This window comes from Atta colombica, unplaced genomic scaffold (assembly GCF_001594045.1).
Source record: "Atta colombica isolate Treedump-2 unplaced genomic scaffold, Acol1.0 scaffold12, whole genome shotgun sequence".
Taxonomy (NCBI): domain Eukaryota; kingdom Metazoa; phylum Arthropoda; class Insecta; order Hymenoptera; family Formicidae; genus Atta; species Atta colombica.
This window is the reverse complement of record NW_017259206.1, coordinates 6,492,646-6,510,298: the sequence shown is the minus strand read 5'-3', so window position 1 is coordinate 6,510,298 and position 17,653 is coordinate 6,492,646. Positions and strand designations below refer to the sequence as shown.

Sequence of the window (17,653 nt, the reverse complement as noted above, 5' to 3'; positions counted from 1 at the left end):
GATAAAATTTTAACTCAAATATAATAATTTTTGAAATTTTATAAACATTGTATATATATTATTTTTTTTTAATTAGAAAATTGACGGATAAAGAAGACATATATTGTCGCAAATCAAATATTAATTTGTTGAGTTTTGTATTTTTTTGCAGGAGGCAAATTTGAAGATAGAGACATAAAAAAGATTTGAGCAATTTTGTACGCATCGAGATAAATCGGGGAGTCAGACTCCCATTATATGTCTTTCTCCTCTTCCATGCGTTGTTCGATATCGTCATTCTCATCGTTCGCATAAATTTCCATACGCATCCCCGCGAAGTGCCTCGTTGTTGTACAATGTGTTTATTAAGTGGATATCTTCGCAATAGGGCCGTTCAATTCGCGAATCAAAAGAGGCTAAATGAAAAACGAGCGGTGATACAATCGGACGGATGATCAATTCATTTAAGTATAACAGTTCAATACATTATCATTCGCTTTGATTAATAATAAAGTTGCTTCATTTCTATCAATTAATTAAAATAAGTTATTAAAAAGTCAATCTCTATTTAATTTCTATTTTATTTAATATCGTTTAAAAAAATCAAGTTAGTTATAATAATTTTATTTTAACAAAACTTCTATATAATTTTTTTAATACATTTTTTATTTATACATGAATTATTTTTACAGAAATCCTTCCTTAATAGAAATAAAATTCATCATTAAAATCTAACGTTAAGTTTTTATTATATTAATTATTGTATTAGAAATATTATCAATCGTTTTAATATTTCTTGCTCTCATGAACAGCGAACATAATAGAGCTAATCAATAATTTAATTTAATTATTGAAAAAGATTTATTCATGAGAGAAATAAACGGGTTGGAAAGATATTTGTTCGGTAGGCCAACAATCATAACGATAAGATGCTCCTCGTGGGCGCAGTAAAGGCCGAGATGATTGCTGCGGCAAATCGCTTAGAGGTGTATCAGTATTTTGGGCGTCGCTGATTCAGAGAGTGAACCTTAAAGGTTCTCAGCTCTAACCCTCGCACAATGGTGAACGTGGAAAGTTCCTAACGGTTCAGAAACTCGAGACCACCGCATAAAATTTACGACATTTAAATTTCGGTCCCATCGCGTTTATCGTCGTTTGCGGCCACGTCCGAATTTCTTTCCGGCGATGTTCGTCAAAGGAAAGTCTTTTGACTGTTTTACGATCGCCATTCAGACGAAAATAAACGTCTCACGTTGAACAGTCGTGCTTCGACCGCCAAGAGAATTATTAGCAGAGAACTAGATGGTAGACATTAAAGATTCGGTAAATTCTCTATTTCTAATGTTTCAGAAAAGAAATTTCAATCTCAGAGAAAAACAAATTAAATTAAAATAAATTAGATCAATAGATTTTGTAGCTTTAAAAATAAATTCAATACAAAGTAAAATACAAATAAAATATTACATAAGTCTTCGAGGTTGTGCATAAATTATGTATTTATAAAGCGATAAGATATAATTCGCAAACAATTGGAATGTATATACTTATCAAACGAAGTTAACTGCAGGTTTTAGTTTGTTTAAGTATATTACGAATTATATCTTTTATCGACTTATGAATTCATTAATTTAATTTATGCACTAATAATCCCGAAAGCTCATAATAGGCATTTTATTTGTATTACAAATAAATTAATTTCTAACACATGCGTACATTGAATTTATGCTTGATGAAGACATCATAATTACATTGAAATTTTTTTTTATCGCGAAACGATTTTCTCTGGGTCCAAAAAAATGCTATGTGTCCGATAAAAATGATGTGCCTCTCTTATTTAGCCATTGTCCGCTTTTTCTTTCTGTCCCTAATCGAGTTTCGGCGGCTTATTTGCTTTCACGACGACGTGTATGAAATAGGAGCGACATTAAGAAGCAGCATTCTTTAAAATCGGCGAACTCGGGAACGAAGTATCTTCTTTTTGGCATGAATTTTTCATGTAATATAATATCTTGGAAATTTAAGAGATTGATAGTATACTTAGGTTTAGGCTTTATGACAAAACTTGTCGTGTCATTAAATAAGTTCCTGATATTTTGCGTCATTCTTATCTTGAAAACGAATTGTCCCCAAACTCAATAGAATTAATTACACGTCATTACACTTTGCGGTTTAAAAACCGTTGATTTGCATCAAAGTCTCAATGTCATCGCGTTTATAATTTTGTTTACAATTAACTATCTCCGGATGATTTGCATATACGATGCACGTAAGATTAACAGGAGATCCGAGAGGAACTTGTTCTATAACATGCCAGCTGAATATATTTTATTCTTGTCTGCGTGTCGTCGTTTCATTGTTTCCTCGAACGTGTTTCTATCAGTCTTGCATGTGCAAAATATGATCTACGTGAAAATGAAACGTGAATGATATCACAGCCCACGTACTGCGCACTCGTATTGCTTCACATTCGTCACGCCTATTGTATCGTGCGCGTGCCATATCGATCGACATAGGCGCGGATCCGTAATTTTTGCAATGTAGAGTTCAACAAATTCACGCATATGTTTGACAATGGAGATTAAATATATCATGTGCCAACGAGAGAATAAGCATTACTTTTGAAGAGAAATCCTTTGTATGCAGCCATCGTTAATTCAATATTTTTAACTATAATTCTTTATAAAACATTTAAATTATAATATATATAAATATCTGGAACCAAATTTTAGTTTATATGATTACGGCAATGAAGATAATTGTAATAAAAAATCTTCAGGATTTGTTAATTTTCAAGAGTGATTTTATGTATAACAATCTTTTTTATTTTCTTTTTAAATTAAGAAGTAATTGCAAATTAGTAGTGATCTTTTTATTTGTATTTTTCTATTAATTTCTGTCGGATTTAATAAAGCTTAATATACTAATACATATTAATGTTCATGTATAAGCATACATAGTAGATAGTACAGCGTGGTAATTGCGATACAACTTATTCAGTGTTACGATATTGAATTGCTAATACACGTTAATAATGCGCGACTTAATACGATCGAAACAAGCATTGTAAGTATTACGTTTAATCCAGTTTGAAAAACGTAATGCGATTAATTTGGAACGAGCAGCACACGCTTAACTTATGCTACTTGGCGAACAAGAATTATTAGGGAGAATCGTAATATCGGTCTAATATAAGAATTACGATTCGATACGCCGACAAAAGTGGCTCCATAAGTTACAATCAAGCGGGTACTACCTAAGCGAGACTCTCCCAAGAGCGTGTCTCTTAAATTATTTCGAATGTGAAATATTTCTCCAATATCCTCACCATGTGTTCCTCTAATCGCCTTTTTATCGTTGTGACGATAAAAGCATGGCAAATAAATAAATATAATATAATTAAATAAATTCTACTTAAAATGTTACTTTATTAAAGCAATAATTAAATATTCAAATGTTCCTTTTCAATTATATGTCGCTCATTTGTTATAATAATAATCCAATTAAAAAAATAAAGTTTTTCAGAAAATGAGCTTGAATGTATTGAATCATTAAAATTTGTAATGTTAATTTTCAAATATAATTTCAATGTAATAACTGAAAAATAAAAGTATGTTCTTTCTGTATCTTCTTTTTTTTACATTTCTGTTCCTTTTCTATAAATCTAACTCCAAAATAATAACTTTTAAGTTATGTCGTAGCGATATGTTATAATATTTAACGTGAATACATAATTATTATACATATTGTAGTTAATTTATTTTATTTAATGTTGAAATATGCTAATATTTAAATGAATTATTGTTTGAATAAAGTTATATTTTTATGATACAAAGAGTGCCATGTATAAGTTCGCAATTTAAACGCATCGATTACATATTTACATTTGTTTCGGCTAATGCAATCGATTGATGCAATCGGAAAAAAATTCGATCAATCTTACGAAAGCGTAACGGAGACCGAGAAAAATGCTGCGTTTCACATAGCGATGTTTTCGATTTATTGAACCGTGATAAAGTGTGCCACGAATGGTAAATCATTATTGAAGTAAATTCAATACACACGAGGTACCTCGTGATATTATACGTTTGCTTCGTCTCTTGAAAATGGCATTACTTATTTGAATCGTGAGTAAGAGTTGATGAATAAGAGTTATCCTTCGCTGATTGGAATCCCTTTATTCGAAACGCAGGAGCGACAAGCTCCTCCAATGCGCTCTTTCATGAATGAACATAAAGGATTTAATGCAATGATTTTCTCTGATTGCAGAGCCTCATTATCTCATACTGGAGTACGTCATGTACGGCAAACTGCTTGCATACCTGCGCGATCACCGTACCAGGCAGTACTTTTACAACTTCAGCGAGGATTCAGCAGCCTTGACATCCAGGGATCTCACGGTTTTCGGTTATTGCGTGGCCAGAGGCATGGAATATCTTGCGTCAAAAAAGGTACGAATATTTTTGAAATAGTTCTCATTGTTAGTATAAATATTGGAGTTTATTAAGATTCAACTCTCTCACTCCTTCCCCTCTCCCTCTCTCAATACAATTAGAGTGTGAGAGAATCAGTTAAATCAATATGATTTCAATATTCATGAGAATGATATTGATATTCTTTTAATTTTTATATATTTTTATACATTTATGGAAAATATATTTATGGGGAAAAAAGACAAGATAATCTCATATAATGAATCTACAAAGAATAGACAGCATTTTCTTTCGCTTTCTTTTCCGGTTTCTCTCTACGTGTAAATTATATTGAATCTCATAAAAAAAAAAATTTGACAAATATGTTCAACAAAGAAATATGTTCGACAAAGAAATTCGACATATATGTATATTTTCTTATTATACAACATCATTTTATAATTTTATATAAATTTTATAGAAATAATTTCAAATTTATTAAAAATATTATTGTGACATATTTGTCACATTTATTTTTTATAAATGGAAAAAATAAAATAAATACAATTTTAACGTTTTTATTCTTTACACATATAATAGAACGAAATTTTAATGCATAACCGAAAATCATTCATGTAATTCTATCATTCATGTAATATTTAATTTCTCTGAAATTTTTTAAAATAATTCTCTTTGTTTCGTCTATTTAATACTAAAAAATGATTTTGCAATTTTGGAGCATTTATAAATAATGTTTCAGAAAAACGTTTTATTAGTAGAGATTATGTCATAAGAATAACATAAAATTTCACATTTCATCGATTATTATCGCATTGATCGGCATTGAAATCGGTAACAGCCTTGATGATATTATGTTGCAATAATGCAAAATTATTAGGCCATCGCATTAACTTTTTTAAATCGAGTTGTTCACTTAAAAATCTGCAAGGTTTCGACATGACTAATTGTCGTTCGTCAAAGAGAAAAAATACTCTCGAGTACAACAAAAATAATAAAATCTCGCATTATATAATGCCGATATGTTTTCCCCAATGACATTACATCAATGATGCGAAATAGTTTACGATGTAACAGTAACTAATTAATTTTGCACATGGCTTATTTATGAACCGAAGGTTCTCCAAGCTTCTTGGCGTAGATCATTATTGTAAGAGAAAAAATAGTTTCGCCTGACCGCTTGACAATCACTTGATGGTTCGTCCCTCGCAATATTTTTCTTCTTTTTTTTTTGCGTTACATACTGCTGACAGGATAGGAAGGTAGAACTAAACAAGCAAGGAAAGCAATCGCGATAAATTTCAGGGACACTTGGACGATCGATACACGCCACAGTTATTTAAAATGTTTAGATAGAGGCTCTCTCGTTAATCTCCCCACGATTTAACGACCCTCCTGTAAGTATCGTCCGAACGATTCGTTCAGGACATCACCTCGAATACTCATCGAAGGATATAAATTTAGATATGGATAATTTTTTATATTTAAGTTTTATAATTATTAGTTTTTTTATAGTTTAAAGGAAGTATTTTAGAGAGATACATTAGAGAGTAATGCATTTGATGGTTAATCAAGTAAAAAATTTTTTAATATTTTAGTAAATTGCAATCAGTAATTAGAATGCGAGATTTCTTGTGAATGTGCAGTTTCTTGAATCAATCAACGTTTATTGCTTGCGACATGTTAACAAATTACAAATATTAACAATTTTTTACGGCCAGTTATTAATATTCTATTACTTAAGAAATGTGGTGAATGATTCTTACCTTACATAATTTAAAACATAGATAAAATTGTAATTGTATATGATGATGCGAATGTAAGAATAAATTCACATAATAATGCACAATTGTATATATCCGTAGCTGATTGCTTCGTGATTTTAATATTTTTTCTTCATAAAAAATATTTTTGCACGGAGCATTTGTGATTTCGAAGTAATATCTCAACAATATCTAGCATAATTTTATATTCGGTCATTTTGATATAATGATATGAAATGATGAGATAATGATATGAAATATTTTGAAAAATTAAATCTTATTTCTATCTAATTATAAGAATAGATTTAAAAAAAGATTTTGCGTAAACTTTTTTATATATGTTTTGCGGAAAAAAAACATGAAAAGTGAAAGTTTTTCGACATCTGAGTTTGTGGAAGGTTACAGGGAACATCGACTGCACGACAAATAATTCGTTAATGTGTAGCGGATGTTTAAACTCAAACATTTTCACACGGTAAAACTTCCACCATTGCGTTTGTTGAAGAATTGTTTCTATATGGAGATCTATGTCATTAGGATTGAATTTTATATTTCATAAAGAACGAATTCGAGGATACTCGTTCAATACTTCTTTATTTGAGAACAATAATGGTTATCAACAGCATTTTTACAATCTGTGCGATTTGATTAGTTTCATGACTGACATATTGCGTTTTATAGTAAAATATAGAGTTTTATGTTATTCGTGCGTCATCAAGGAAATATTTACAATTCTAAAATTACAGAAAACTCGTCTCTATAAAAAAAAAAATAATTTTATTTCTAATGTTTATAAATGAGTATTAACTTGTTTTGATTTTTAAACTTTTATATAGTTGGCTATTAACAGAAAAATGATTTATTTAATGTATTTCTGTTCATACGCAGATATGAAAGAAAAGTGTTTGATATTTGTGATTATATTGCGTAATAAAATAATTATGATTAGAGGTTTTATTTTTATAATTATTATTATTGATATAATATTAGTGATAGTAGTAATATTTATAATTCTACTAAAAAAATATATATAGCTAATATCGGAACTGATTATTTAAATTATAGTTAAATTATTATAATTGCAGTCATTTTTTTCTCTCAATGTACATAGATGATTTTATTTGATGAAATTCTTAGATCATCTTGTGATTGTCTTCCGATAACATATTCAAGATTGTAATACGCAGTCACGATAAATAAAATTTATGACATAACGTCGGAATATTTGCCGTATGATACAAATATCGCGATGCGAACCGGTATTCGAAAAAAAAAAAAAACGTTTTGTCTAAACAGCCGGGACGAAAGTTTGCAACCGATGTGCTAATTTATTCCATTCGACCTGCATATCATTGATTAAAATGGGAATGTTGTGAATGAAAGAACTCGGAGTAAATATTTTTTTCATTCCCATTTCAAATTCTTGTATAAAGGGAACTTGTATTACGCATCGCGGAGAGGAAGAAGAAAATTTGCATGTGTCTACGGAAGAGCGTTTGGCGACTTTGAAGAAGGACGCACCTGACGATTAATAGGCAATTAGGGAAACAAAGAAACCTCCCGCGAGCTCTCGATCGTCCTCGTCAAATGTCGAATTACCAGTTTCCGTCCGTATAATAACTTCCAGGAAACGGCGTAACAAAAATTATTCTCTCGAGTTAATAGACAATTACATAGTCGCTAAATGATAGTGTTCGCGTGCCGTACCAGCTGCATGGGAGAATATGCGTGGATGCATCCTAGATGTGCCGCTACATTCAAGCAGAATTTTCAAACGGCAAGCGCGGCTGATGCGACGTTTCGTAACGTCGTATTTGCATCATCTCGTTGCGTATAATAATTATCATCTTTTCTCATTGCGACTCTTTTGGAGTAATTTAGCGAAACTTCATTTGACCGAATGTCACATTGAACGGTTAATTAAACTATAATTAACGAGAAGACTACACGAAATCGCAACGCGAATGCCACGATTTTCGCGATCAAGAGTTGCACTTAACATTTTTTTATTATTCGAATTGTCTGTATTTGGTGGCATGATGTAAGAACTGGGTGTATTCTCGATATGCAGTTATTCAAAATAATGATGACAATTGATCAATCAGTAATTGATTTCAAATTATATTCAACATCAAATTATATCACTTTATACTATCAATTGTAAAAATTCGAATAAGAAAAAAAGAGGAAGTATGTATATAACTCGATCACAAAAGTTGAGATACTCGAGTTGCGCCATGATTTCGTGACCTCACCATTAATATTAATTATACTTTATAAAAATTATATATCACAAATTTGGATGGATCGTTTAGGATACTTAAAATTTTACACGAATTTTTCAATTATGTAGCAATTACGCAGATGTTTTTCCCATCTGTCATTACACAAGACTGGAAGATTAAAATCTGTCGATTAAAATTCCCGTTTATTTATTCTTCTGAGGTATTCTTGCTTTCCAGTTATAGTTGAGCATATATTGACGGATTGCTAGATTTATTGAATCTACTCTCTCGAGGCTCTCGTATCGCTGAAACAATATTTGTTTTCGCACAGACTTCGCACTGGTCCTTACCTCTACTGTGAATCTCATTTTGTCACGCGTGAGCTCAGACTCAAGGCTGAATTTTTCTCGAGACAACTGGCTGTATCGAACTCGTAATAGCGTATAATTCCCCGTCATAGCACCCCGTAAGCAATCGCACATATAATGGAACATGCATCTCATAAGCGCCAGTCGTTTATCGGTGATTTGATCGGTGATCTTTTCTGTGCAGATCATTCACCGCGATCTCGCCGCCAGAAATGTTCTCGTGGATCACAACAAGCTGTGCAAAATCGCTGACTTCGGCATGTCGAGGTTCGCCAATGAGGACGGTGAGGTGATCGAGACCAGACATGGTAGAAACGCCTTACCTATCCGATGGATGGCTCCCGAATCGTTGATCTACTCCCTGTTTACGACGAAGACCGACGTCTGGAGCTTTGGGATTCTGATGTGGGAGATCGTCACTTTAGGTAAGTATCTTCATCGTTCGTTTCGAGAACTGAATGACTTGCTTAGTTTTGATAGTTTGTTGTTAGAATAAACATTATTTTTTTATTGAAAGCCCTTTAAGATGAAGAAAATATCATATCTAAGAATCCATTTGATCTCGCTCTTATTATTATTTAATATGAAAATAAGGATACGGGTATACAGATACATTTATGCTAATAGTGCAGAGATATTGCTAAACGGTATCATAAGTAACATAGCTCGCATATTATATATTTTAATTATTTTATTCATTTAAACTTATCCAATTCATTTTATTTCATTAACAATTAAAAAAGAAAAGAAGAATATTATCTATAAAATACATCATTAAATCGTTAACTTAAAAAGAAATAAATAAAAATATATGTCATTATATAAATATGTCATTCAAATTTTATAACAATTTTCTAAATTTTTATCGTCTTATATCAATTAGAGTGTGCGTTTCATTTAACATTTGCAACGCTCGCATCGTTTCATACTTGTTTAACATTTTTAATGACAACAAAAAATTACAATAAAAAAGATCCGATTCACATACATTATACAACGATAATCTTGAATATCTTATTTACTCGAAGAGGAAGAGAAAATATCCATTTTGTTCTTTGTTAAACTATTGTACGCTAATCAATGGACGATAACTTCTTACCACGATCTATCATGTTGACATCCCGTCATATATATAATAATCGCACCATCTTCTCTTCTCTATTCAGGTTCAACACCGTACCCGGATATGACGGCGCGGGAAGTCATGCGGAACGTGCACAATGGTTATCGGCTGGAAAGGCCTTCGCACTGCCGAAGCGAGCTCTTCAGGGTGATATCCCGATGTTGGCACGCCGATCCCGATCGCAGGCCGGAGTTCCAGATCCTACGCAGGGATCTCGCTCAACTACTGGAGGACAACATGAACGGGCACTATGTGGACCTTGAGAGCTTCGCTTCTGAGTGCACCGATTGAGAGAAGTCGCCGGAGGAAACCTCAGGCTCATCGCACTGAGAAATTGATCCTGCGGAGAGGCTTACTTTTGGCACGCGTTAGTTGCTATGTGAGCAGGGAGATTTTCTGATGTATCTCGATCTTTAAAAGCGACTTTCCCTCGCGGGAAGAAAATAATATAATTGAAATTATCCTAGAGAGATCGAATACTACGAGGTTCTAGGATGTTTTTATTGTTTTTGACCTCTAAAATTTGTAGGAATTTTGTATGAAACATATTCTGTCTTTTCGAACAAAATATTGGAAAGTGGAATCGCCAATTGTGCTACTTAGAACAACGAAAAATTGTCATGGAAATAATGCATGGAAATAATGATTTTGCTGAGGACTTTAAAAATTAAAAAAATTAGATATATACAGATCTGCAAATAGTTGGAGAGATCTTTAAAATAATTGTAAGAAACTCAATGAGCAATATTGCAAAGAGTTTTGACATTCTAACAATCAGCTTGAGCGTCCTACAATTATTTTGATAGTTTAAAAAAATTATTTTTAGATTTGTATTTAGCTAAATTTTGTAATATTTTAGCAAAATTGTTCTTTCGATGTACGAAATTCCCCGATTTGCACGTAAAAATTGCTATCCGTCCGTAAATTCGAATTCGTTCAGTATATGTATTTGCATGGATCTTATTATCGTTGTGCAATAGCAGAGTATAATGGCAAGATGCGATGTTAATTTATTATTACGTGAATACGACGTGTACTTGGCAACGTTACGCTCATTTGTAATAATTACGAATGACTTTTTGCCATCATTTGATGCTTCTACGATTTATTTGAGGTACATGTATAATTAATTATGCGATTTTTATCTTGCTGAAGTCTGAACACAGAACGTAGAACACAGGAACGCAGTACTGAACACGCGATACTGTGATAAATGGCAAAAAAATAACATAACGTGGTACTGAAGCGCAATGAAAATTTATAAAGTCCTCAAAAATGCAAATATTCCATCTAGAATAGAGTGTTATTGGGTAAGTAGCATTTTTACAAGATTAGATATACACGACATATCGCTCGTAAATCTTTCGACATTTCGTCTTCTTAATTTTATTTATAAACGAGAATGTATGCATTGAATAATGATTGTGCGCAATTGATGATTTGAAGGCATGTTATATTTTACAACACTGCTCAAAAGTTTCAATAAATGGCAAAATTTGTAGAATAAAAAATAGAAAAATTGTTTTCACATTTTACATTAAACATTTATTAATTCAAATATATTGTTTGCTCACTTTTGTAATTTCTTTTCACTTCGTTTCAAGGATTATAATAAACCCCTTGGACTAAATATTTGCTCACTAGTATCTATGTTTTGAATTTTCTTATTTTTTTCTGTTTCTTTGTGTAAAAACCAAATTAAGAATATAGTGCGTCAAAATTTTTTTTCTTTAAATTAAAAAGAATCCAATAGATAAATATATGACAAATATACATATTAAAAAAACAACATTTATTGATTCTTTTAGGCGGTATTGTACATAAATTATTTTTTTATTAGAAAAGTATTTTGATTAATTCAATCAAAACATAACGGATACTATTTTTAGTAGAGAATTCTATCTTAATTTTTTGATATTCATTTACTTCGAGCGAAAGGAACCTAGCCATAGATGATTGGTCGATCAACATCGACTAATTATTTCTGGGAAGGCAATTTAAAAAACTTTAGCTCTCCACGTTAAACTTGGATGACACAACGAGACTCGGCTCTGTGTCGCGACTTTGTACATACTGTGTCACTTGCGTAATATATACATATACATACATAAAAATATTATATTTACGATAAATATTATATTTGCCGGAAATCAAAAAAAGAGATGCTCCACTCTCCGAACCGCATTACTCGCCGTAATACTGTAACAATAATTCTCGCTATTAATCGTCGTTAGGTATGTGCATCCCGTGTTTCGCGCCCGACGCGTTTATACTTAATCATTCTAGTCTTTCGCGACGTGTTTTAGGGCGACGATCAGTATCGATTACATCGCACGCTATTTCCTTTTTTCATTCTTCACTTTTATGAGCGTTACGAATTCGCTCAAAATTGCGACAGAACATATACTGCGGTCGCTTAAAAAAAATAATTAAATCCCCGCTATCAGTTGATTATTATATTAAATATTTTTTATCTTGCTATTTTCTCCTGCGACGTTGTTTCTATTTTGATATGATTCATCTCCATTTGTCGTTATTATTTGAGATATCGCTCTCAATGAGATATTGCATTTCGTGCATTGCAGCGAATAAAATAATTGCGACCAACACTGTATGTAGACTCGATTGTATTAAGAATTTTTGTCAGTAAATGTGTGAGAAAATTCAACTGTTACGTATTTTATTAAATTTCATAGGAATTTAGCGTATGATGGCATATTATTTCGACTTTGACTTTTCAAATTTGACAAAAGCATCTTTACTTGAAAATTTATCTCTGAATTTTTTATATAATTTTCTGCCTAATAAATTTTTCAAAATTTTTATATAAATTCAGAATTTTAGAAGAGAGAATCTACAGAATTTAGAAGAATTCTTTTATAGAATTCTTTACATAAGTAAAATCTGAAATATTCTAAGATTTCTTATTCTATAATTTTTGAAATTTTATGAAATTTGAAAAAGTTTATAAAATATTTTTTCAACAATTATAGAATGAGAAGCTTAGAATATTTCAGAATTGATATACATAAAAAATTTTAATAAAAGATGTAGACTTTTTCAATATTTTTTAATATCTGAAAAGTGTTTCAATTTATATAAAAATTCTGAGAAAGATTTCACGAGAGATATAAATCATCATGCGCACAATATTTTTCTAGATAGAACATTATTCCAGTAATATTACAGCAACATTACAACGCAATATTACTGGAATTTTCTGTGTTATTTGGATTCCGATTGCTACTTTCTTTGCTAAGTGTTTAAAATAGATAGCCTCGGAAGCGCGAAAAATGCCGGCGTGAAATATGATGAATCACCATTAATTTCATCGCGTTGTGCATACGCATATTAATTCACGCAAAAAATCTGCGGTAAAATGGTTATATGTTGTACAATGTGACCTTGTTCGTTAATTCTACCTCTATCCTTGGGGTAAAATTACCAAAGTCATTCATATTTGTCTTTTCAGAAAACGCAATAATCTTCTCGATCGTCAAAAATTTATGCAAGCAGTAGGTAAAACAAATATTTGCGCACAAGCTTATTTTGTCTTGTTTGGAATAATTTTATTTAAAGCAGAAATATCTTAAAACACACTTGGCGATAAGATCTTATTTCTGAAATACACAATTTTTATTCCTACTACATCTAATACATCAAATAAAACACTTTGCAACAAGAATTAAGGTGTCCTTTTACAAAATTATTTTATGAAAGTGTGTGATATGTAAATAGTTTTTATCTACTGAATGATCAATGAAAAGTCTTGCTATTAAAAAAAAATAATTATGAATCTAATAAAAAATTACAATTAAATTATGTGTGTGTGTGTGTGTGTGTGTGTGTGTGTGTGTGTGTGTGTGTGTGTATAATATAAATATTTAATACAAGTATTTGTTCATCAATAATTTATTCAATACTCATTATTTCTTCTTAATTAAATTTGAAGGAAAGATATTTCAGTTCTAAAAATAAATAAATTTTGTAATTTAATAATATAACAGTTCGAAATTTTATGATATTTTTAAATCACAGATATCGAATTCTGATCGCCCTAAGCATCGGAATAAAAGAAATTGCACAACCCAGGATTTTCTCTCTTCAGAAGTTATCTTGGACCGCGTCGGCTTACTCCTCTTTCAATTAGAAGGCGGGTTTTGCCTTCGGTCCTTGTGATTTATGAAATCGCGTCCGCGACAGACGCCGCAGATTTACTGCAACGGGAATATGGATTTATGCGTGCGAACGCGTCCCGGATGAGATAAAGGCGCGGTATGCATACATTCAGTACGTTTTGTCAAAGTCCGCGGGCTAAAAGGAGATGGGCAGTAGAGATTTACAGGTGCCACCATGCCTATTCTCTGGAGAAAGAGGCAAGGTCGAAGGAATCAGATTCCCGGCCGGGATATCGATCTGGTGATCACTGTTTCCAGGCACGAAGACGTGAAAGAGATGGCTTAATGAAATTAATTAAGATCTCCCCATCTTTCTTTCATCGTGATGATTTGATCGTGCGAATTTAAAACTCTTTTACGTCAGTTTTATGTATAATTATTTCAGTCCAACAAAATTATTTTCAGATCTTGTATCTCCATGCTAAATTTTTAGATATTTTAGCAAAACATTCTTTCCTACATCTTCTTAAAATATCTTTCAGAAAATATTGTTTCTTAAGAACACAATTAAAACATATACTACTATAGAATTTCTTTTTATTTGTATATCTGAGATTAATTTGTATTAACTTTCTCTAAGTATTTTTTAATCGATTCTTGATTTCTATGTATTTCACCTTTATCTGTAATTATGATAAACCATTTTTATAAAGATCACGCTCAATTTTATCGAAGTTATGGTGCACGCATACGATAACAAAAATTTCAACGTCCGGCTACTTTCATCGAAAAATAATTAAAAGGAAATTTTAGGAAATTTTAGGAAAATTTTAGGAAATAATAAGTGCTATTGTAAAATTAATATGTTTTATATTTTCAGAGACTGAAGGAATTATTACAATAATTAAGATTGATCTGCATTTTATCGTTATGTAACAGATATTTGCTGTACCGAAATTCGTGGAACATATTTTTCTCGCATACAAATAATCGCACAATTAATTTTTACATTTAACTTTTACCACTAGAGGCCATGATTATAATCTGGTTTTTTATGTAATAACAGCCTTGGTTCTTGGATTCGTGTCTCGAAGTCGTAAGTATCGGCTTACTCTCATCAGTATCCATGATAGGATATCCAGAGGCGAATGCATCTATCCGCTCCATGCAGTTGTCTTTGCTCTTCGAAGCTAGGGACAAGTACGACGTGTGTCCGATGCTGTGGATCGTTATCGTAAATTGGATCGCATTCCTGAAATCTCGAGAAATAACCATAAAATGTCCCGCATTCTTTTATGGCAACGGATTCCCTTGCATTTGATGGAACGATGAATCCGATTATCTTGCGATATCATAAGTTTCGATCAAATCAATATTTCCCCAAACAGAAAAAGAAAAAGAAATAAAAATTGTAAAATATGATAGAAGAGAAAATGACTGCTACTTTATATACTAACAAAAAGTTTATTGGTAATGTTTCAAAGGCTTAGGATTCTAAGAAAAATTAGGCCAATTTAAAAGCACAACTTGCATATATTTTCTAGGTTTTTTTTAAAAGCAAGGCGAACGAGAATCATGATAATTGCGATAAGATAAAGTGGGAGAGAGTCAATGATTTCAGTCACACATTTATGACGTTGCTTCTTTTTGCGTATCACGGAAGTAAAATGAGATTCTCACTGATCTTTCCAAGATGATACGTCATATATTTTTGTAATCGGTACACTAACTGATGATGATGTCTCCTAAGGAGAAACTAATCATTCTTTTAGCATATACTTTCGAAAGTTCAATTAGAAGATACTTATATCAACGTCGACGTGCTAAGCTATCGATCTTCTCATCTTAAACATAAAACATAACATAGCGAAAACCATAAATTGCAATTATATAGATATCTTCTTATATCTCTTCTTGTACTTTATACAGTTCAATGATGATCTTGCAACAACAATCAAAGAGAATTATTTTATTTTTTATATTTTTGAATAATTTTATTTTTATCCATAAACAATTATATGTTATAATTTTATTTTTCTTCTATTTTTCATACTATAATTTATCTGCATATTTGTGATTGATTTGTATTAACTTTCTCTAAGTATTTTTAATCAATCCTTGATCTCCAAGCATTTCGCATTTTATCTATATGTATATCATTATGATAAACTATTTCACAAAGGTCACGCTCAATTTCATCGACGTATGGTGTGCGCATACATGGCGACAAAAATGTCAACATCCGACTATCTTCGTCGAAAGACTTTCGCCGCAGAATCTTCCGAGAGTCTCGTAGTCATAACCCTTACGTGCACTCCTTTCTAATCCATAGAAGTTAAGAATCGAAGCGCAATCAAAGGAATACTCGTGAAATGACCCGCGTTCCACTTTCATTCATAACGCCACCCAATATCACACCTTACCTAATTTTTTTTCTTAAAGATGCCTGTCATCGTAATCTTTTAGAAATCGAGTGTTATAAGAAAGCCATCTATAATCTCACCATGCTGATTCACAACTTCCTTATTTTCCAGCCATCGATCGTTAGAATATTTAGATATTCAGGGTACTGGAATACGAGATTAGATTATGAAGATGAGTTGTTCAATCATCTCCGTCCCACTTTAATTCATATAGACATAAACATGTTTTGTTTCAATTCCGAAATCTTAAAAGTATGAAAAACTGAGAGCAAGTTTGTATTAGAATGAAGTATACCTATACATTTAGACAGAAAATAAACAACACTAATATTTGGAAGCCACATCATTTTTTTATTTTATCATTAACAATTGCGTAATATTTTACAGAACAGATTTATATAAAATATGTTAAGAACATAATACGTATCGAAAATTTCCGATTCGCTTCGTTTTAATTAGCATAATTTTGCGAACGTGGAGAGCCATAAGACGCGACCCACATTTTCTGTGTCCTTCTGATGACGGCATTTCACTTGTCCGCGATTCGAACGCGAATCCGGAAAGAGAAGAATGATACGATCAGGCTCGAAGAAATCTCAAAGTAGCGATTAAAAAATAAGAGTAAACCTGTTTGCAGAATGGAACCGATGCCACGCAAGAATTGTTTGAGAAATTCATTTACCTGCGAATACAACGAATGTCCCGTTTCAGGAAGAGAGAGGCGCATATAAATTATATCTTTAAGATGTAACTAAATAAATGCAAATTTATGATTATGTTATATTTTAAAGATAATATAATATACATGATTTTTTAAGAATTATAATATTTTTCGGAAAAACATTTATCATATGATTCTGTAGAGAATTTCCATGAACAGTTTTCGTTTCGCTTTCCAATTGTTAGTTCTTCCCATGCTCGCCTCCCATCCGAATTTACGTTTTCACGATTTACAGCATTTATTTTTATTCCCACATAGTAACATCATCAGGTCACGTCGATTTATGGATTGGCAAAAAATTGGACGGATTGCGTACTCGTGTATATCGATCCATCTTATAAAGTGATGGACGAAGTCAAGATATAACAAAGTAAATTGTAACTTTTAATTTAAAATAGTTCCATTGAAACGTAAAATTTTTTATTTTAATATTTATGTTATGCTATATATATATTTTGTAAAGTTTGACGATCAAATACTCTTGTTACATTAAAAGAAAAAATTGT

At 31.5% G+C, this 17,653-nt stretch overlaps 1 protein-coding gene across 1 annotated transcript in view; it reads left to right on the top strand.

The window, feature by feature from the left end:
- Nucleotides 1-10,656, top strand: part of LOC108694240 (flocculation protein FLO11) — a 22,783-nt gene extending 12,127 nt beyond the window's left edge. The window contains exons 6-8 of the mRNA XM_018203604.1: nt 4,246-4,427; nt 8,947-9,187; nt 9,929-10,656. Of these exons, the coding sequence (XP_018059093.1) occupies nt 4,246-4,427; nt 8,947-9,187; nt 9,929-10,176 (671 nt within the window). The 3' untranslated portion in view covers nt 10,177-10,656. The remainder of the gene's footprint in view (nt 1-4,245; nt 4,428-8,946; nt 9,188-9,928) is intronic.
- The last annotated feature ends 6,997 nt before the right edge of the window (nt 10,657-17,653 follow it).